At 51.2% G+C, this 19,535-nt stretch overlaps 7 protein-coding genes across 7 annotated transcripts; 2 read left to right on the forward strand and 5 right to left on the reverse strand.

Annotated features, from left to right (window-relative positions):
• Positions 1–1,124: 1,124 nt before the first annotated feature.
• N7489_009941 (uncharacterized protein) lies at positions 1,125–2,785 on the reverse strand (the record flags this gene model as incomplete). Its single annotated transcript, XM_056715690.1, has 3 exons — positions 1,125–1,368; positions 1,421–2,496; positions 2,561–2,785. The coding sequence occupies 3 exons, from the start codon at positions 2,783–2,785 to the stop codon at positions 1,125–1,127; spliced, it is 1,545 nt and encodes a 514-aa protein (XP_056563312.1).
• A 130-nt stretch (positions 2,786–2,915) lies between these two features.
• On the forward strand, positions 2,916–5,810 carry N7489_009942 (MutS family protein MSH4; the record flags this gene model as incomplete). Its single annotated transcript, XM_056715691.1, has 6 exons — positions 2,916–3,407; positions 3,458–3,817; positions 3,874–4,023; positions 4,071–4,190; positions 4,242–4,329; positions 4,378–5,810. 6 exons carry the CDS (start codon positions 2,916–2,918, stop codon positions 5,808–5,810), a joined length of 2,643 nt encoding a protein of 880 aa, XP_056563313.1.
• A 331-nt stretch (positions 5,811–6,141) lies between these two features.
• N7489_009943 (E3 ubiquitin-protein ligase HEL2) lies at positions 6,142–8,600 on the reverse strand (the record flags this gene model as incomplete). Its single annotated transcript, XM_056715692.1, has 3 exons — positions 6,142–7,789; positions 7,852–8,090; positions 8,172–8,600. 3 exons carry the CDS (start codon positions 8,598–8,600, stop codon positions 6,142–6,144), a joined length of 2,316 nt encoding a protein of 771 aa, XP_056563314.1.
• Positions 8,601–9,450: 850 nt separating this feature from the next.
• On the reverse strand, positions 9,451–10,559 carry N7489_009944 (SWIB/MDM2 domain protein; the record flags this gene model as incomplete). Its single annotated transcript, XM_056715693.1, has 5 exons — positions 9,451–9,636; positions 9,690–9,740; positions 9,798–10,244; positions 10,333–10,469; positions 10,553–10,559. 5 exons carry the CDS (start codon positions 10,557–10,559, stop codon positions 9,451–9,453), a joined length of 828 nt encoding a protein of 275 aa, XP_056563315.1.
• Positions 10,560–11,072: 513 nt separating this feature from the next.
• Positions 11,073–13,543, forward strand: EifCb (translation initiation factor eIF3 core subunit b; the record flags this gene model as incomplete). The annotated part of the gene is made up of 4 exons (XM_056715694.1): positions 11,073–11,204; positions 11,263–11,455; positions 11,526–13,059; positions 13,115–13,543. The coding sequence occupies exons 1-4, from the start codon at positions 11,132–11,134 to the stop codon at positions 13,541–13,543; spliced, it is 2,229 nt and encodes a 742-aa protein (XP_056563316.1). The 5' UTR covers positions 11,073–11,131.
• Positions 13,544–13,843: 300 nt separating this feature from the next.
• Positions 13,844–14,882, reverse strand: N7489_009946 (putative extracellular SCP domain protein Pry1; the record flags this gene model as incomplete). Its single annotated transcript, XM_056715695.1, has 2 exons — positions 13,844–14,530; positions 14,583–14,882. 2 exons carry the CDS (start codon positions 14,880–14,882, stop codon positions 13,844–13,846), a joined length of 987 nt encoding a protein of 328 aa, XP_056563317.1.
• Positions 14,883–15,797: 915 nt separating this feature from the next.
• On the reverse strand, positions 15,798–18,588 carry N7489_009947 (uncharacterized protein; the record flags this gene model as incomplete). The annotated part of the gene is made up of 3 exons (XM_056715696.1): positions 15,798–16,068; positions 16,123–18,415; positions 18,477–18,588. 3 exons carry the CDS (start codon positions 18,586–18,588, stop codon positions 15,798–15,800), a joined length of 2,676 nt encoding a protein of 891 aa, XP_056563318.1.
• Between the last annotated feature and the right edge of the window lie 947 nt (positions 18,589–19,535).

Below are 19,535 nucleotides of genomic sequence, written 5' to 3' on the forward strand. Positions count from 1 at the left end.
AAGTTAGATTCTGTCTGGCTGCAGGGATCGTGCAAGAAGGGTAACACCTGTCTCACTCTACGCTACCTAAAATAGTACAAAGAGACATCACAAAAGAATAGGAAAAGTATATCTAGTAGAGAATGTATTCCGTGGGACCGCCAATGGCTATGGAGTATTCGTGCGCACAAATACTCAGCCATGACTTTATTCAAGGGCTCGCACGAGAACTGGGGTTTGATCAGGGTGCGTATCGTCCGGCATACGGCAGACCTTAACAATGGTAATGATGTTGAGATCTCCGTAGATATGAGCACCAAGTGCCGGCACCCTCCGCCTACGCCGTCTCAGGGGGCTACGGAGAGACATTGTGGTCGAGAGGGTTGGGGAGAAGAAGGAAGAAGAAGAAGAAGAAGAGAAGAGGAAGAAAGGTGGAAGGGGTCCTTTTATACCTCCAGCAACACGCGTGCCTTCCTAAACCAAATAACAGTCGCACCTTCCCAAATCCAACAACACACGTACACACGTAACTTCCCAAAACAGACGCGAGACTTGCTCCTTCCCTACACACGTGCAAGGCTATTCAGGCAGTCAGCTGCATTTTGTCTATATAGTACCTAGGTAGAGAGCTCTACGGTGAGACACTTCTGTCAATACGCAAAAAATGATATTCGTGAAAGTGCAACTAAGTAACATAAAGGGCGTCCTATGGTATCCTATTCCTATGCCCCAGGCAGTAGACAGGCCATCAATCAATCCACACACTTAAACCATCATTTAACTTCCATGCATCTATATTGCAAGATCTAGTCCGAAACGGGAGCACCTCTCGGAGTCCCTGTATTCGCTTGTTTATCCAGGCCACTGAAGTGGCATGCAGTAAGGCAGCCTCGCGGGTCTCTGCCACTGAATAGATAAGCCTATCGGCTTATAATGTGGATCAAAACCACGGAGGGTTGACTTGGGGTTGAGACACCCATAATTCCCCCTAGAGGGCATATACAAGGTGCTACTGCCAACATCCGCGCGTTGGACATTGTGCTCGTCTTGGATGCATGCAACACCAGACGGCAAAGACCTATACCAGAGACTACCTGTCTGTCAAGAGCATGCTTTGGGCAAGTTGATGTCAAGTGCGACCAGACCTAGTTCCGCCAGATCTTAATCGCCTTGTCTTTGCCTCCACTGCCGATCTTTTGTCCATCGGGACTCCAGTCAACGGCAAACACCTCGTCCTTGTGTCCGGGAAGGTCCATCTTGAGCTTGCCGGTGCGCAGGTCCCAGATCTTGAGAGTAGTGTCCTTAGACGAGGATACCAGCATACGCGAGTCTGCCGAGAAACAGCACTGGTAGACTGCGCCCACGTGGCCGCGGAAGGTGGTGATGAACCTGGGGCTATGTTAGCTATAAATCACAACAATCAAAGATGACGAATACTCACTTTCCATCACGGCCGTTCCATAGCTTGACGTGGTTGTCGAATCCAGCTGAGGCGATATAGGCCATGTCCGGCGAGAACGTGACATGGTTCACCTCCTTCTGGTGGCCCAGCATCCGTGCGACGGGCTTGCTCGAAGTGGACGGCTCCCACAGATACATTGTGAAATCGTCACTGGCCGATACCAACCGCTCGACGATATTGTTGTTCACTGTCGCGGCCTCCTCGAACTTCTTGCGCGCAGCGGCAACCTTCTCAGCCTCGGTCGCAGGGACCTTGCCAGTGTGGTCGTGGTAGGAGGTGCGAAGTGCAAAGTCTGTTGATAGCGCAAGGTGATTGACACGATGCGCATGCGCCGCCAGGGTCTGGAGCAGGGTGCCGTCTTTCGGGTTCCAGATCTTAATAGTCTTGTCGTGGGATGCAGTATAGATCTTGCCAGTACCACCCCATTTCACACAAGTAACCGACGACTTGTGACCAGTGAGCACATGATCAGTTACTCTCGAGACAACGTCCCACACGCGCACCGTCGAGTCCTTGGAGGCGGACGCCAGACGCGGCCGCCCGGACTCCTGCACGTGGTATGGCTCCCAGGCCAGATTCGTGATCCACTTTGAGTGGCCCTTGAGTCCCGTGCCTAGCGCTGTGCCCTGCTTTGCATCCCAGAATCTCACGGTGTTGTCCATGCTGCCGGTCGCGATCATGGCGCCGTTCGGCGAGTATGCGACTGCCAGCACCCAGCTAGTGTGGCCCTTGAGCGTATGCTTCGGGGTTCCAGTGTCACAGTCCCAAACACGAGCAGTCGAGTCTCCGCTTCCGGAGACCATGGTGGAGGATGAGACTGGGGAGAAGGATGTTGCTAGAATTGCTTCGCCGTGGCCCGCGATGGAGGCCGCGCATCGTGAAACGGCTTTCACTCGGAAAACCGCCTGTGGTGTGTAGAAGAGCGATACCGTATCTTCAGTGGTCTTGATCCCGGGCTGGAGTAGGGAGTGGTACACATCACGGAGGATGTCGATCGTTTGTTCCTCTTTTTCAGAATGGTAGGCAAATCGGTATGGTACTCGTCCATCATCCTCCTGGAAAGAAATCGCCGTCAATACAACACTCAATTCCCAAGTAGTCACGAGTTTCGAATCTTACATTTCCTTGTAATGTGTTTAGCAGAGTCTCAAGGTTTTTCACATTGGCATCGGCGACTGGGACGGAGACCGCAGGCCCGGTGGGCTGCCCCGTTGCCTGGTCGAAGAATTGAACTCGAACACTACCCAAATCGGACGGGATACTCTCAATTTCCTGCTGCTCACGGGCCTTATCGGCCTGAACGAGCTTTTGGCGCTTGCTGGGGGGAGGATAGAGGGTCGCCATGGTTATTGATTTTGAGGTCGATGGGGGAAGAAGAGAAATTTTGACAAGCAAAAATATCCCGACGCTTGTCTTATCGGCCCTATCGATTCATCCATCTACACCATCTCGGTCATGAGAGTTGGGCTTCACGATGTCGGTTTATTCGTTGAATTCATTGAATTCTCTGGATTCTTTTTCACCATCGGTCTCCAGGGGTACAAGTAGACGTCCAACAGCAAGACCAACCACAACAGCCACCAGTGTTGCAGCGCAGGACATCATCTGCGCCGTCAGTGAATCGCGAGGCGTCTCATCCACCGTTGGCCTCGCATTTGTCAACCTTGCAACAGCTGAAGCAGTGCTCTGTCAGATATGTGACAGCCAGACTTATGTCAAGACAATCATCAAGATTGGTGTTTTTGAACCCAGCGAGATTCTGTTCATGAACACTGCCAAAGAGTCGAAGCTCCGTTACATTATTCAAGAAAATCTGCCAGACCCTATCTACACCTTCCTGGACCGCAGATGGTGGTCTGAAAAGACAGGTCACGAGTATGTGGAACGGCTGGCTTTTCCAGAGGAAGTCGACTCGCTCAAGGTAACTCTGGGCGGGAACTATTTCGCCGCGTGTTGCTTCGCTGCAGTATGAACACCATTCATGTTGCCAAAAAGAACTGCTCACACAGGAATTAGGCTCTCAAGTATGTCGAGGTCGAACTCCAGCGGTCTTTTACCACGCATTCTCTTCGGATACGCTTCGAACCGTCCCAGGGGTCCATGACAATTGACTTGGCGACTATTGTATCCCTCGAACTTATCCAGAATCTGCAAAATGCGAAATCTAAAGAAAGTTTGTTTGGTCTATTGAACGAGACATTGACGCCTATGGGAGCCAGACTACTCCGAGCTAGCATCTTGCAGCCTTCAACAGAACGAGTCAAGTTGACAGCCAGATACAATGCTGTGGAAGATCTGGCCACCAAAGAGGATATGTTTGTCTCTGTGAGGCAGGCTCTCAAGGGTTTCATTGATGCAGATAAAGTGTTGACTGCGGTAGAGGGCCTCCAAGGCTAGCTATTATTGAAGGCTCGTGCTAACGGATTATCAAGATCATCTTGGTCCCCACCAAGCGAACAATTCAATATGTCGAGCAGTCCGTTAACAATGTCATCATGCTGAAGACTTATGTGTCTGCGATCAAAAACATCTTCCAAGCGCTTGGAGCAGCACAAAGCGATTTGCTGCTTACCATACGCGAAGTAGACTCTACATCCCTTTGCTGTTTACCCAAACTAATGCACTTTAGTTGTGCGCTCCTGAGGGGCATCGTTCAGTCGAGGAGCTGATTGACGCAACCTTGAATGAGCATGTAACCTACCAGTCAAAGCCACTTGATCTGAGGAACCAGCGCATTTACTGTGTCAAGGTCAGGAGTCGTGTACTTGTGCACTGGCTACAGGTTGCTAACATGAATTAGGCCGGCGTCAACAGTCTATTGGATGTTGCGAGGCAGACCTACAAGGAGGCAAATGCAGACGCCATAGAACTGATTGAAAAATTATCAGGCAGGTCTGAAATCATGACAGTTCACGAATGATATTGACCTATCTCAGAGAGTTGCGACATGGTCTTGGACTTGAAGTATGACACAGCTCGGCAATACTACATCTGTATACCTGCTACAGAATCAGGTCCACTTCCCGATATTTTCATCAATGTTTACCGCAAGCGAAACCGCATTGAGTGCCAGACATTGGATTTGGTCAAGCTCAATCAAAAGATCACAGATGCCCACAGCGAGGTGATCAATATGAGCGACCAGACAATCCAGGACCTGCTCCGAGACGTGTGCACTGAAGTATCCGGGCTCTTTCGAGTCAGTGAAGCGATCGCAATGCTAGACATGCTCGCAGCATTCGCTCAGCTGGCAACGAACAATGAGTACATTAGACCAGAGCTGACCGACACTCTCGCCATCAAGGCGGGACGTCATCCGATTCGAGAACAGATTCATAGCAGCAAGTTCATCCCAAACGACGCATATGCAACACCGCAAACAAGGTTCCAGATCATCACAGGCTGCAACATGAGCGGCAAATCGACCTACATCCGCTCACTAGCCCTGATTACAGTCATAGCGCAGATAGGCTGCTTTGTCCCAGCTCAGTATGCCTCCTTCCCAATCTCACACCAGCTCTTCGCCCGTGTCGCGACGTCAGATGATCTAGACGCCAACGTTTCGACCTTCGCAGCAGAAATGCGGGAGATGGCATTCATCCTTCGTAACATCCAGCCCCGTAGTATGGTCATTATTGACGAGCTTGGCCGCGGCACTAGCACAACCGACGGGCTTGCTATTGCCGTCGCGCTAGCAGAAGCACTCATTTCTAGCAATGCCCTGGTCTGGTTTGTCACGCACTTCCACGACCTGGCGCAGATTCTCGCCGAGCGCAGCGGTGTGATCAATCTCCACTTAGCAGCAGACATCGCTCCCGACGCATCCAAGATGACCATGCAGTACCGCATTGCAGAAGGTCCTGTTCCAGATCGTCGGTACGGGCTCATCCTCGCCGAGCTCGCTGACCTCCCACCTGCTGTCTTGAATAAAGCGCGATCCGTGTCAGAGGCAATGGACCAGCTGGCTAAGCGTAGGAACAGCCCGTCGCGAGCTGTCGCTATTGCCCAGAAGCGGAAGTTGCTTTTGTCTCTGCGCGAACAGTTGTTCCTTGTCCGTGACGGCACGATGGATAACGCTGGTCTTCGGGCTTTGTTGATTAAACTGCAGGATGACTTTGTGCTGCGCATGGCTGCTATCAACAGAGAAATGGAACTATGCCCCGATGATGAATGTGAGACAGAGGCTCCTACTGAACCTATCTCCAACTTGTCGGTTCGTACACCTGAAACCCAAGCGTTAGGTTCAAGTGAGAGTAAGGGAATGGACAAGACGCGGGTGCCTGAGCCTATTCTGATCGAATCCGATTCGGATTCTGCATCCGAGAATATCACTGACAACGATAGTGTGGTGTTGATCTCATGGGCTTGAAGTTGATTATGATGGTACGTGAACCGGCCTTTTTATCGCTCTATTCCTGTAGATCATATTTATGTACTTGTATGGCGACGGTCAACGGTTTGTCAAGGCCGCATCATTCCTCAATATGGCATCAAACACGCGAAAGACAACACGGATTACCTCTATACAATACATTGTATCTGCATTCGCTAGTAGGTACAGCAAAAAAATAACAAAAAATTTACCCCAACACATGATATACCTTTTAATGGCGCTCCCCGTCATGCTGTCAATCAAACATAGGCCAAAGCAATGCCCAATCAACATAAGAAACGTAAATCTATCAAAATGTGACAGTGAATTAGCCAAAGTGGAACAGGGTCTGCTTTCCCTTATTCTTCTTTCCTTTCTTGCCATTACTTGAGTCATCATTGGCGGGTTCAGCTGGAGAGGCGGTTCCAGAACTCGGGGCTGAGCTCCATGCGTTGGGCGCAGGGCCGCGGTTATCATTCCAACGGACGGTGCCACGCGTCTTGCCAGCCATGAGGACATTGGGCTTGGGTGCTGCAGGGAGCGCAGGGAATGAATCAGCGCCCCTGGAGACTGGAGCAGCGGGCGTGCGACTGGAAGACGGTGCTGCAGATGATGGGCGGCTGACCGGGCTAGGCATTGCGGGACGTGAGAAAGATGTCGGCGGGGCTGCTGCTGCCCAAGGGGTAGCAGCGGGAGCTTTTCCACGGCGAGAGGAGGGACCAGCTGCGGCAGAGAGGGGAGGGAAGGGGTTGGAGGGGGCGGTTGGGAGGGCGCCGCTTCTGCCCACAGCGGAGCGGGAGGATTTAGCAGTTGATGATTTCAAACGCAGGACGCGGTTGCCGCCAGTGTTGACGCCTGTTGACATGCCAGGTAAGAGACCACCGGCTGGAAGGGCTGGGTAATCCTCGTTGATGGCACGCCAGTCATTCCAGGCTTGCAGGAGACCGGAGCGTTTGGACTCGTCCTCGTAGATATCAGCGAGCTCCTTGATGAGCTTGCCCAGCTCAGTGCTGGACGTGTCAAATAGCGAGAAGAAGGCATCGATGAGCTCGGTTGCCGAGATGGAAGAAGCGCGGTAGCTTGATACTCTACTACGGAATTCGGCAAGTCTGGTGGCATCATTGCGGAGGAGGTTCGAAGCACGTTCAACCACGGCCTCATGGCGCATTCGGCGGGCCTGGTCTTGTGGAGTGGCTGGCACGGAGTTGGTAGAGATGTTCATGCCTTCAAATGCTGCGGTAGGAAGAGGCTGAGAGCGTGGTGTGGGGGCAGACTGCACAGGAGTGGCAGCGGCGGAACGCTCTGGAGCACGTACGGGTTGGACGTCATCTCGAGTCAGCTGGCCGCCAAAGTTCCGCGTCGAGACAGACTGAGAACTCTGTATAGCCATCTGTCGCTGGTATGCAACTTCCGCACGGGTCATTGGCTGTGCACTGGATACTGGTAGTGGCTCGGCGTTAGGGTCACGGCCTCGACCGGCACCGCGACGCTGCCGTTGCTGTTGGTAAGGAGCGCGCATGTTATCGAATTCGGCCAAATCAACCATTCTCGCGTCTCGCCGAATGTCTTTAGAAAGGCCTTCGGGGTGTGCCTCGATTTGGTGAGCCTTCAAGTCCATTTGCGACTCGAAAACGACGAACTTTTTTTCCAAGCACTCTTTATCCAGACAAGCGAAATGATCTTTATGGAAGTGGTTCTCCAATGCGTTGTAGTCAATGTAGTATTGTTGTTGACGGTGGGAGGAGCGTCGGTCACAGATGTGGCACCGTTCGTGTTTATCGCGGCAGTGGGCGTACAGCTCATCGTCACCATAGAACCTTTGACGACAGAAACCACATTCGGGGTGTCCCTTGAAGCCACTCTGGTCTATAGCTCCAGGCTTGTCATCTCCGGACCGTTCGTGCTTACGCAATTCCGCCATGGTAAATAGTTCATGCTCATGGGTAAAGACCTTCTTGTTACGAGTACAAAGGTCACTGTTCGGACGGTGCAGTCAGTTGCCCGTTCAATAATTGCGTAGGGTATGGTATCGACATACCACATAACTTTGCTGTGCTTGCTCTTTACATGGCGATGCAAGTCTGGCCACCCCAAACATGCCACATCGCAGTCCTCATCCGGACAGTTGTATCGCAGCAACAGCACTGTGTCTCCGAAGATCTCATCGCTTTCATATTCGATTCCAAGGTTTTCGTCCGTCCGAGCAAAGTCCTTCTTGTTGAACTCCTCATATCGCCGTGCTGGATCATCTGTGAAAATGACGTAGTTTGATTCAGTCTTATACAAGTCAGCCTGTGAAACAAAATTCTAATGAAAAGCACCTCAGATCCTCGAGGAACAGTCGCAAGATGACCATACCCTGCAATGAGCACAAGCCTTGTTCTTGTACAGTGCCCGTAACCGAAGTGCACAAATGTGACACGTCCTATGGTTACAGGGGGAGACCGAGGTATGTTCAACGGCAGAAGCGCAGATAAAGCAGACTTCACCATCGTCTGCATCGTCCGTGGCCGCTTCTACCGGTTTCCTTGTTGCTGGCGCCGTGGCTTTCGAAGGCTGGGTATCGAGTTTGTTGGTCTGATCGGTATTGCGAGTTTGTCGGCCTACATCGCCAGCGGGGGCGCCGCGACCGCCGCCGCGTGTGCGAGGCTTAGGGCGTTTTTCTCCGTCGCCGGTATTGTGTTGCGAATCTGCACGGCCGGAGGCAGCTGCCCCTCCGCGGCCGCGACGACGCCCGCCGCGACCCTGGCTAGAAGAGACTGGGTTTGAGGCCTGGTTGTCGGCCATTGCGGAGACGGAAAGGAATGTCACGATACAAGCTGCGAGTTGGCGTCAATATCGGGTGTGATGAAGCTGTAGAGCCCTAGGATTTGTGGATTGTGGTGGGGGAGTGGTTCTGGGGAAAAAGTGAGATGCCGCTGACTGATCCCGCATGCCGCATTCGATGAGGATTGAGGTCTTCAACCGATTACTCGCCGTGTCCGCGAACAAAGCTGCGCTGAGTGACTGGGTAACCCATAGATTATCTATTCAAAGAGTAGTGCTGTGTTTGCCCATTCCCTTGTACAAATACCGCCCCGGTGAGCACACATATTGGGCAAATTCATAGGCTTGTTAGCGCCGGCCTGAATTATCAAGCCAAAATCGATGGATGAGCTGAGAGCCGATTAAAAGACTTTTTGATGCATGCCGATGGAAAGGCGACTAGCCACAGTCATATATAGACCATGGGAGGTTTAACAAAGGAGCATCAGGAGCTGTGCAGCGAGCAAACGCCGAGATCCATGATGTCCAATGATATAATCGAACCAGGAGCCCATATTGTAAGGCTATAATCTACGATCCACGTGGGAAGGATCTGCACATATGTATATCATGTAGGTAGTAGATTCGAGGACCTTTGAGAATCACCAATGGAGGGCTACACTAACTCCCGCTGGAGAGCATAAGCAAGTCAAAAACAAATAAGAATGGCGAGCGGAAATTGCTCAAGTTCACGCCAGCATCCCCATGCATCGCAAAAAAAGGAAACAGCAATAAAAAGAACCATAAAAGACGAAGGAGAATCGTTAAGAAACAGGGCTTGGTTTGGAGCCTGCTCTTCCATAATGATCAAAGCAAATCTGTCAGCGCCGGACTATTCATCGGGACTATACAGATTCTGATTGAGAATTTTAGTCATGGTGAACATGTGGACTCGATCTTGCTTGAAGACAGCCCGCATAGCATCGTCGCACAGGATTTGGCGGCGATCACTGGGGTCCTGAAGTTCGTTCTCGCGAATGTATTGCCAAACCTTTTTGACAGTTTGGGGTCGTGAAAGCTGTGTGAAATTTAGCAAAGGCCCAGTGACCAAGAAACGGGGAAGGTTCTCACTGTGAGTTCTCCCAGAAGTGCAGACAGAGGTTCAGAAAGGTTCATAGGTTTCTATGGTCGTGTTAAAATTGCTGGGATATTTTGGGAGGATGATATAGAAAAACATACGTGGAAACCTGTATTTCGGTTAACCTCCTTCTTGGGCTCTTCGCCTGAGTCAACGTCTGAATCATCTTCTGCCTTGACCCTCTTCGAGGTCTTGGCTTTGCTCCTCTTCTTCACGGGAGCTGCACGCCGAGTGTTGCCCCCACGGGTAGGTCGCGCGCGCGAATTCTCTTCAGCTTGCAGCTTGGCCGCGAACGCCGCATCCGCGTCGGTATCAGTATCGGGCTTGTGTTTTTTGGCGGGAGGCGATGCGCTCGCAGGCTCGGAAGTGGCATCGCTGGAGGCCTGGCGCTTCACCGGAGATGTGGAGGGGGGCGGGGAGGGCACAGCTGACGCTGAATCACCATCGCGCTGATCATTGCTTGGGGCAGTTTCATCGGGCGACCCGCCCACGCCGTTTTGTTCAGCGTAGCGATCAAACCGCTCCATAATCAGCTGTTTGATGGTAGACTTTGCGAACATCAGCCACAGTACATCGCTAGTCATCCTGCATAGCTTCAAATAATAATGCGCCATCGATCGACGTAACTTGACTGACCTTCATCGGGGTGAGATCATAGCCGACGGCATCCTGGAGACCCTTGCGAATTCGCTTCTCGGAGATGGTGGTGAGGTCGCTTTTGGCCAGAATGTCGTCAATAATTTCGATATATTTTTTGCGCACGTCAGAAGTCACTATTGCGCAAGATCACCGATTAGTTGGGAGGCTTTTTGGAGAACCGGCAAATTGGCACTGGGGCAACACCGAGGTAGCTTACACGACATCTTGTTACTAGTAGATCACGTAAATTGGCTGCTTATGTTGAGACGTATGAGCTGATTCGAGCTTTGCAGTTCGCAATTGAGAATATCGCGGTGTTTGTAGAGGAGTATGGTGGTCGAGGGAGAGCTCGGAGTTGTCAGGTGGGCTATACTCAAGTCGCACTGGCGCTTAGGACCGGCGGGGCATTGAAGATAGAGAAAGACAGGCGAAATAAATGCAGAAACGGGGGGTTATGAATGAAATAATAGACAAAGATTTGGCTTGATAAAGAGCTTGGTGCAAGATATGCAGTCTAAAAGAAATGTTGTATCCCAAAATGAAGAGCCTCTAGAAACGTCTGAGATGATTGACGGGCCCGACCTCAAGCTGGGGAAATCGTGACTAAGCATGCGCAGCTCAGTCACGTGTAGTTATACGCCTGAGGCGTTCATCGATAGTGCTGACTCAGTGCTGAGTCAGTCCACACAAAGAACCCGCTTGGCCGCCGCGATTTGTTTCTGCCCGAAAATCCATCAGCGGATTGCACCGATCTATCTTTGCTCCGAAGCCTCCAGACGCCTTCGGTATACCCATCATGGCGCCCAGTTTCGACACCCTGTCTGAGCAGGATCTCCACGAGGAAGAGGAGGAGGAGATTGATTTCTCCGGTGAGTGCAAGATTTCTCGTGATCTGTGTGCCCCTCTCTCTAACACGTTAGTCCACAGATCTCAAGGAGCAATATGAAGTGAAAGTTGAGGAGGGACTGGATACATTTATCGTCATCGATGGCCTCCCCGTTGTGCCCGAAGATAGCCGACAAAAACTCGTCAAGTTCTTATTGAGAAAACTCAACTCCGTCGGCAGCACCTCCGAAGATGCGGTTTTCATGCCCGTTAACGACAAGAAAATGACCGAAGGGTGCGTATTGGATATCCAATGAGATGCGGAGAAATGTTCGGCGATCTCTAACTTCAATTGGGGGATATAGGTTCGCCTTTGTGGAATATGAAACCCCGGAAATGGCAGTTGCCGCCGTCAAGCAGTTGCACGGCGTCCCTCTCGATAAGAAGCACATTATGGCTGTCAACAAGTTGATGGATATCGAGCGTTATGGTCGCGAAGGTCGGGTCGAGGAAGAATACAAGGCACCCGCCCCGGAGCCGTTCAAGGAGAAGGAGCACCTGCGCTCGTGGATGGGAGATGCCAACGCCCGTGATCAATTCGCCCTTTACCGTAACGACAAGGTCGGTGTGTTCTGGAACAACAAGACAAACCCACCTGAGAATGTCGTGGATCGCGCTCACTGGACACAACTGTTCGTTCAATGGTCCCCCAAGGGTACATTCCTTGCCTCCGTCCACCCCCAGGGTGTCCAGCTCTGGGGCGGAGAGTCCTTCTCCAAGCAAAAGCAGTTCCCTCACCCCTTCGTGCAGTTGATCGAGTTCTCCCCGCTTGAGGGCTACTTGACAACTTGGTCAGCACGACCTATCCAGGTCGAGGAAGGCCAACCTATATTGACTTACGAGGAAGACGGCAAGAACATTATTGTCTGGGATATTGAGACTGGCAAGCCTCTCCGTTCGTTCGTGTCGCACGACTTGGCTGCCCCTACCGAGATCGAGGGCGAGGTTGCACCTAAGAAGAAGGTGCAGTGGCCTGCCTTCAAGTGGTCCGCGGACGAGAAGTACGTTGCTCGCATGCTCCAGGGTCAGTCCCTCTCTATCTACGAACTTCCCAACATGAACCTTCTTGGTCGCACTTCGGTGAAGATTGAGGGTGCTATGGACTTCGAGTGGTCCCCTGCCACCGTCGCCCGCGAAGGTGTCAAGCAGTACGAGCAATTGCTCTGCTTCTGGACTCCTGAAATCGGCAGCAACCCTGCCCGTGTCGGTATGATGAGCGTGCCCTCAAAGGAGATTGTCCGAACCCGTAACCTGTTCAACGTTTCCGACGTCAAGCTGCACTGGCAATCACAGGGTGCCTATGTCTGCGTCAAGGTCGACCGTCACTCCAAGTCGAAGAAGTCCATGGCTACTAACTTGGAAATCTTCCGCGTTCGCGAGAAGGGAGTGCCCGTTGAGGTTGTTGACAGCCTCAAGGATACTGTGATTAACTTTGCCTGGGAGCCCAATGGATCCCGATTCGTCGTTATCGCCAACGGCGAAACACCAACTGGTGCTGCCGTCCTCCCTAAGACTTCCGTCTCATTCTTCGCGCCTGAGAAGAAGGGCCACACTGCCGGTAACTTCAAGTTGGTGCGCACTATTGAGAAGAAGACCAGCAACGGCATCTACTGGTCGCCCAAGGGCCGATTCGTTGTTGTCGCGACGGTTCACTCCCAGACTAACTTCGATCTGGACTTCTGGGATATGGACTTCGAGGGCGAGAAGATCGAGGCTGAGAAGGATCTCGCAGCCAACCTCCAGCTGATGAAGACCGTCGAGCACTACGGTGTCACCGATGTTGACTGGGACTCCACTGGTCGTTACGTTGTCAGCAGCGCCAGTGTGTGGACTCACTCGGTAAGCTTTAACCTAGTTCTATCTTTTCTGATTCATAATATTGACCGCATCATAGATGGAGAACGGCTGGAACATGCACACCTTCTCCGGCACTACCCTCTCCGAGAACCCCACCGAAAAGTTCAAGCAGTTCCTTTGGCGCCCACGCCCTGCCACTCTTCTCAGCAAGGAGGAGCAGAAGCAAGTTCGCAAGAACCTCCGCGAGTACTCAAAGGAGTTCGAGGAGGAAGACAAGTACGCTGTCGATATCGCCAACACCGCCGTTGTCGAGACCCGCAAGCGTGTACTCAGCGAATGGCTCGCCTGGCTCCGTCGGGAGAAGGAGCTCTTGGCCGAAGAGAAGGAGGCTTTCACCCTCCCCGAGAACGCAGATACACCCGCGGCCGCCGGCGACGCGCGCCCGGTTGTCGAGGACCAGGGCGACTCCGTGGTCGAGGAGATTGTGGAGGAGATTATCGAGGAGACCGAGGAGGTCATTGGCTGATGAATCTGTCTGTTCTATTTTCGCAAATAATGTGTTTCCTTTTGTTCCTCTTTTCCCCCTGTTTCTCTGCTGGCGTTTCGCGCTTGTGCCTGAACCCAGCCTTCTGTCCCCTTGTGTTTATTTTAGGTCCCCTGGGCAAGCCCAGTGAGGATCGGGACATTCCAAAAATCGATAGATCGAGCGGTGCGCCTCCCGACCAAATGTGCAATGTGGATAAGCATGAGAGATGGCTACGAAACCAGTTCCTAGCAAAGTTCAACCTTGTATTTCTCTTATTTAAATCGTCTAAAGTAAGCCATCTCAAGTATAAAGCCCCCTTCCCACGCCCACAGTTCCCAATCCTACCAGCATTATCCCCAATGTCGAGTCCAACGCGAACCTCATAGCACCTCCCGTTGGCTGACTCTGACTCCCAATGGTAGTGGATGTCGCAGCATTCGGCGACGGCTCAGGCATAGACGTGGAAGAAGACTCCGAAGTTGTTGACGAAGAAGACTCGGTTGAAGAGTCAACGGCAGACGCCTTCTTTGGCAAGACGTTCTTCCGGAAATAGGAGTTATGCGAACCCACAACATTTCCAGGAGGTGTATACTCGCAAACAACATACCACCCTTGAGCCCGCGGCTCACTTCGCGTGGCCTTCAACCCTTCCAGCCCATCTCCTTCCGCTTCATCCCCGCTAGAACGAGGCGCCATCATCACCCCTTCGAAGACATTCTCTCTAAAGGCATCCTCTTCGAAAACATCCTCTTGGACTTCGGCCCCGTCATCTCTTTTAGACTTGTCGTTCTTCGAATACCCACAGTTGAAAGCAGCACACCCAACCTGCGTAGTCGATTTCCAGACCAACTGAGTGAAATGCCCCGTCTCCTCGGTGAAGCCCGTCGGCTTGCCGAAATTATACATATTCCTTTCCTCGCCCCAGGCAATCACAGCAGCAGAGACATTCCCGTATCCGTATGCGAGGTTCTCGCCGTAGCTACTTTTCTGCGGCGATGTTAGCACTTATATCTCGCGGTATGGGGATAATGATACACACCGAATGTTTCCAGATACAGGCTTCAGCCCACTCGCGCGAGTAATCGGCCAGCGTATCGTTCCATTCCAGCGGGTTGGCGTCGTGATTTGCGCGGTACTCGTTCGTGACTTCCAACATATCGTCCTTGAACTCGTCGAGGGATGTGTAGGATGGATGTAGCGGCGCTGTTGGTGTCGGCGCGGGCAATTTTATCGTAGTCCAGACGGTTACTACGTCGGCGTTTGCGTTGAGTATTTGCATGGTGAGGAGCATAAGGATGGCCAGCCATCGTGTGGTTTTGGCGTGATTGTTTCGGTTCATTTTGATGGATCGGTGTTCTTCTTTTTGACTTGAAGCTATAAGCAGATGGTGGTCTTAGCTGTAGTTTGCTAATGCATGACCTCAGGTGATTTTTTGCTTATGGGCGTTGGGTCAATTGTCGTAGCGCCTGGCTCCGATCCGGTTTAGGACACGGTCCTAAGCTCTGACGACGTCCCTAGGACAGAATGTCTGGTGATGCAATAGTCGTGTATTGTCTATTGTCTTAGGCAGCCGCAGCCTTTTATTGTGTGTATTGTGTTCTCATAGACGCCGACACAATGCAGGTATCTAGAAAACCAGTCAGATAATCGTCTTCACGGGGTCGAAAGACGTACTCCGTACTCAGCTGAAAGATAAAGGTTCCTGGGGAACTAGAACTAAAATAAAAGATCAAAGACATTTTGAAATTCTCAGAATGCAACCAGGCAAAACTGTTGGATGGGACAGTCACTTTTCTTCATGTCCGTTTCAGACGCTGCAGTCGTGTTCCAGCAGCCGCCGTTGACGTCAGACTCTTAGGGCTGGGTTGCATCGTATCCAATTCGATATATTCGATATTCTATGTTCGATATTTCATATTTCATATTCAGATGTGGTTTTATCCTTCGGTTTGTCTTTATTTTCTTTGTGCAGTTAATCTTTCGGCTTCGTCGGTTCGTCTCGTGTCGCTTTCTTTTGTCTCGCTGAGACTATGACTTGGAGACATTAATGTTCAATTTATTTGCCTCTAGGGATTAAATTCTTGGATCTAGAATCTAGAAGCAAATATCTAGCGTATATTTGTACATCAAGCGCTGTTTATGTACTCACTCCACCCTCCCTAGGAGAGTATTCCGTGCCAACATGCATGTCCGCGTTGTAGGTCCCTACCTAGGTATATGCCACTATGCAATTTCCAGGGGTATCCGTATCCATTTACATCACATTGCAACCAATTCCATACATAGCTCGTTCCACGTCCCGCTTGACGTGGTACCAGTCAGCCCGGCGCTCAGCAAACTCATAGACCTCTTCCACACGCCAGATCCCATGGAACCGATCTGCATCCGCGATGACAGTCGCCAGCTCCTTGGCGTGGCCGGGATCGATCAGGTAAATCTGCACCAGCTCACGGAACGCCGTGAAATAGAGAAGGAGCTCATTGTTTCGCAAGGTTTGAATATACTTGAAATAGTGGTTCATGTCACTAGGAAGTCTAGTCAGCTTGCCGTTTTGCGCGGCTGAAGACCGAGATACATACCTGATCAACTTGAGTGATCCCTCCACGCTGATGCGCTGTCGCTTGAGATGTTTACACAGAGCCGTAAATAGGCGGAGTCCGACTTCTTGATTGAACACATCTAGGGTGCTCTTGTCCGTACTCCCGACTAACATCTGCGTGTGCGATGAGACCACGTCGACGACAGCGATGGCGACTTCGCTGACGCCTACGTCCATGGTCTGTCGGTGTGGATCTGAGGAAACGCCGGGGTTGAAATCGGTGGCTAGTTGGCGCGTTGCCAGAATATAGTCGACTTCTTCCATGAGAACGTCAATTCCTTTATTCAGGCCAGCCGCGACACGTTCATCGAGCATCTGTTCGAACTTTTTCTTTTCTTTATTGGCGGGATCCACAAAATCGTTTCTATCAGTCAATCTCATGCCGATCAATTCCTGCTCATAGAATACATCCATCATTTGCAAGATCAAATCGCCGACATTGACCAGTTCCAAAAAGGTGACCAGGGGCTCGACCCCAGATTGGTCGCGGTCCCCTTGTTCGCGAGGCCGGTAGTTGGATAGGTGACTGACAGCTTTATCGAATCCGACGATAACGTGCTGGTGCCCCAATATACGTAGCAGAGCGACGAAAATTGCCTCGCATTGTTGCTTCGCGGCATGGCCATACTCGCCGCCAAGTCGCACAAATTGAGCGGCTCTCTCCAGGCTGGACTTGGCGGAATGAACTAGATCAAGTGCAATTTCGATGCTAAACAACGAGCGGATACCTTCCATCTTCGTCTTCATTATAGCCGCTTTTGCTGCCAGCTCTGTAGTTGGAACTTCCTCAACGGCCACAGGGGCAGGCGACGATAGTGTCGAAAATCTATTGGTATTTTTGGATGGTTGGAACGGATTTGGACTGCTTGTTTCCGTGTCTGATTTCGAATCTTCGTTTGATTTGGCACTTGAAAAGCTCGGTAGGATGTTTACCGGCATCATGATCACCTTCTTGAAAGAAGTAAGGAAGTCTCGCTTGTCGGCTTGGCGATTAACATTTGACATCAAAAAAGACTCCGTCGAGGCCGCTTGTTCAGAGAGATGCCGGTCCCACTCACTCACGGTAGATTCACAGGCCTTCTTGAAAAAATCAAGCTCTTCTGCCAAATACAGGTCGAGGTGTGGCTCGTAAATCTTGATCACGACATTATCAAGATACTCGTCGAATTTAGCATCAGAGCCTCGTATGGGAAGCAGAGCCTCCGAGAGGTTCATGCATTGGACAAAAGTCGTCGAGATTGCAGTGAGGTATGACTTGATGTTGACGCGATGCAGCTCATCAAATATTGCCGTGAGGAAAGGATATAACACATCTTGCCCAACTTTCGACATAAAGGTTGATGAGACGTCCAAGGCCGGGGGAAAGACGCGGTTCATAATGGATATTTCATCGTTGAAGGCGACACTGAGACGTGTAAAAAAAGCCTGTGTTTGCTCCATTTTGACATGGCCAGTCGATCCGTCAATGCAGGAAGCGACGCTTCCTAGGTCGGACTTCCGAGTCATCAGGTGATTGTGATGGATAAAGAGATCCACGGCAGCTTGCCCACCGTTGAGTGTCCATAGAATGTGTGCGTATTTTCGCATGGTCCCGTCAATATCGTCGGCTTCATATCCCTGGCGGAATTCCTTCAGCGCAGCAGTCTCAAACATCGAGACTGTACGCTCTAAACGGTCCACCCGCTCGTCCCATCCTTGCGTCATATCAGACTTGGAGAACATTACCAACTGTGCCAGTATTTGCGCTTGGGCCAGCGGATCTTTGTATTTCGTGAAAACCAAGTTCTCAGGCGATGGTCCAGATCGCGCGATATCCTCATAGAACGGTGCTAGTGCAGCATGTATCTTGCCGTATTCCTGACGCGCCTCGCCCCGGATTGACCTCGCCTGCTTCAACACCGTCAGGACGGGTTCATCCAGGATATCCTGGAACATATCTGGTTGCGACGCCGTATTCACTAATTCGATCTTATCGAATCCATCGGATATTCCTTTCAGGTCATTGGAAGGGTCATCCCCAACAGTGATCGCAGGGACTGGTCCATCGCCCAGCTCAGCCTCCTCTTGTTTCTCGACGGCTTCCATGTTGGCGACTGTCCCAAATACCACTTCGGCATGCTTTCTAGCATCTGCTTCGTCCCAACACCCGATTCGTTTCAGCTTGTGTACCCACCGAGTGTCATCGTACGCCATCTCGTGCATAAGCTTGCAGGACCGTGCCGCTCGGATCAGATCAACGGGGCCGACGTAGTCGAGAATAGAGGATACGATCTCTGTTTACCCTTCTGTCAGCTATGTATCTCCCTTGCCACTGTATGTCTTCACATTGCGTACCTGCCGGAAGAGCAGCTCTGGAGATGTCTTCCATTGATGCCATGCGCAGCGAGGCCAGCACATCTCTGCGTGGCCGAGCTGCAGCCGTAGGCCCTTTTTTTGCACCTGGCATATTGTGTTCCTGGACTCTTCATCGGTAGAGAGAGCAGTCGTGGGGAGCTCGGGAATTAAGGCGGCCTCGGACTCGCTCCAAGCTGTCCCGCGGGGTTGTAGAGGGTGGTCCGGTCTCAATATCGAGCAGACACGGCGTCTTGGTGGTAGCTTTGGTATCAAATGCTCATACAGACATCTTCACATCTAACCACTTGTTCCTCAACAGCAAATCAAAAACCACATTCCAATGGCTGCACGATCACCACGCACGGACAGGGTCCAACGCCGCCGCCTCCCCGGCTGGCAAAATGTACACCGCCCTCTCATACGCAGTAGCTTTGTACGATGTAAATGAATTAGTGTTTCTTCAATTGGATGAAAATAAGTGGATTGAATGAAACTTGGGCTCTAACGCTGTTGAAAGCTCAAAGACGGCGACTTGGTAAACATGGGGAGAATGATTTACACAAGTTGGAGACGTTAGCACAACTTCGCCTAGTTAAGTGGTGACTAAATATATATATACATCGAGACTAGGGTCGAGATCTGACACAGAACATAACATCCCAATCTCAACTCCTTTTCTTGGACCCATTGGACCCTCCGAAGTCACATAGATCAATGGGATTCTCCTGATATGATACAATCTGCAATAAAAGCTGATATAGGTAGCTAAATATAGCTTGTAGCAATACTTAGCTATGTGTGGGATGGGAGTACAGGGAATCTTGGAATACCTCGACACTTGAGGAAGACAGTGAATACTGGGGAAAATATAAACTAGTTGATATATGTATAGCTAGCAATTAGAAACCCGGTTTGGACATCTTCTAGCTATATTCGAATAGCACACACTGTTCCGGCGATGCGTGTTTTTCTCGGTGAATCCCGGGACACGCACAACCGGAGCAAAAAAAAAGCGAGAACACAGGACCACGAGAAGAACAAGAAGCTATAGACAGAATC

This window comes from Penicillium chrysogenum (genome assembly GCF_028827035.1).
Source record: "Penicillium chrysogenum strain IBT 35668 chromosome Unknown utg000005l_segment0_segment0, whole genome shotgun sequence".
NCBI classification, from domain to species: Eukaryota; Fungi; Ascomycota; class Eurotiomycetes; order Eurotiales; family Aspergillaceae; genus Penicillium; species Penicillium chrysogenum.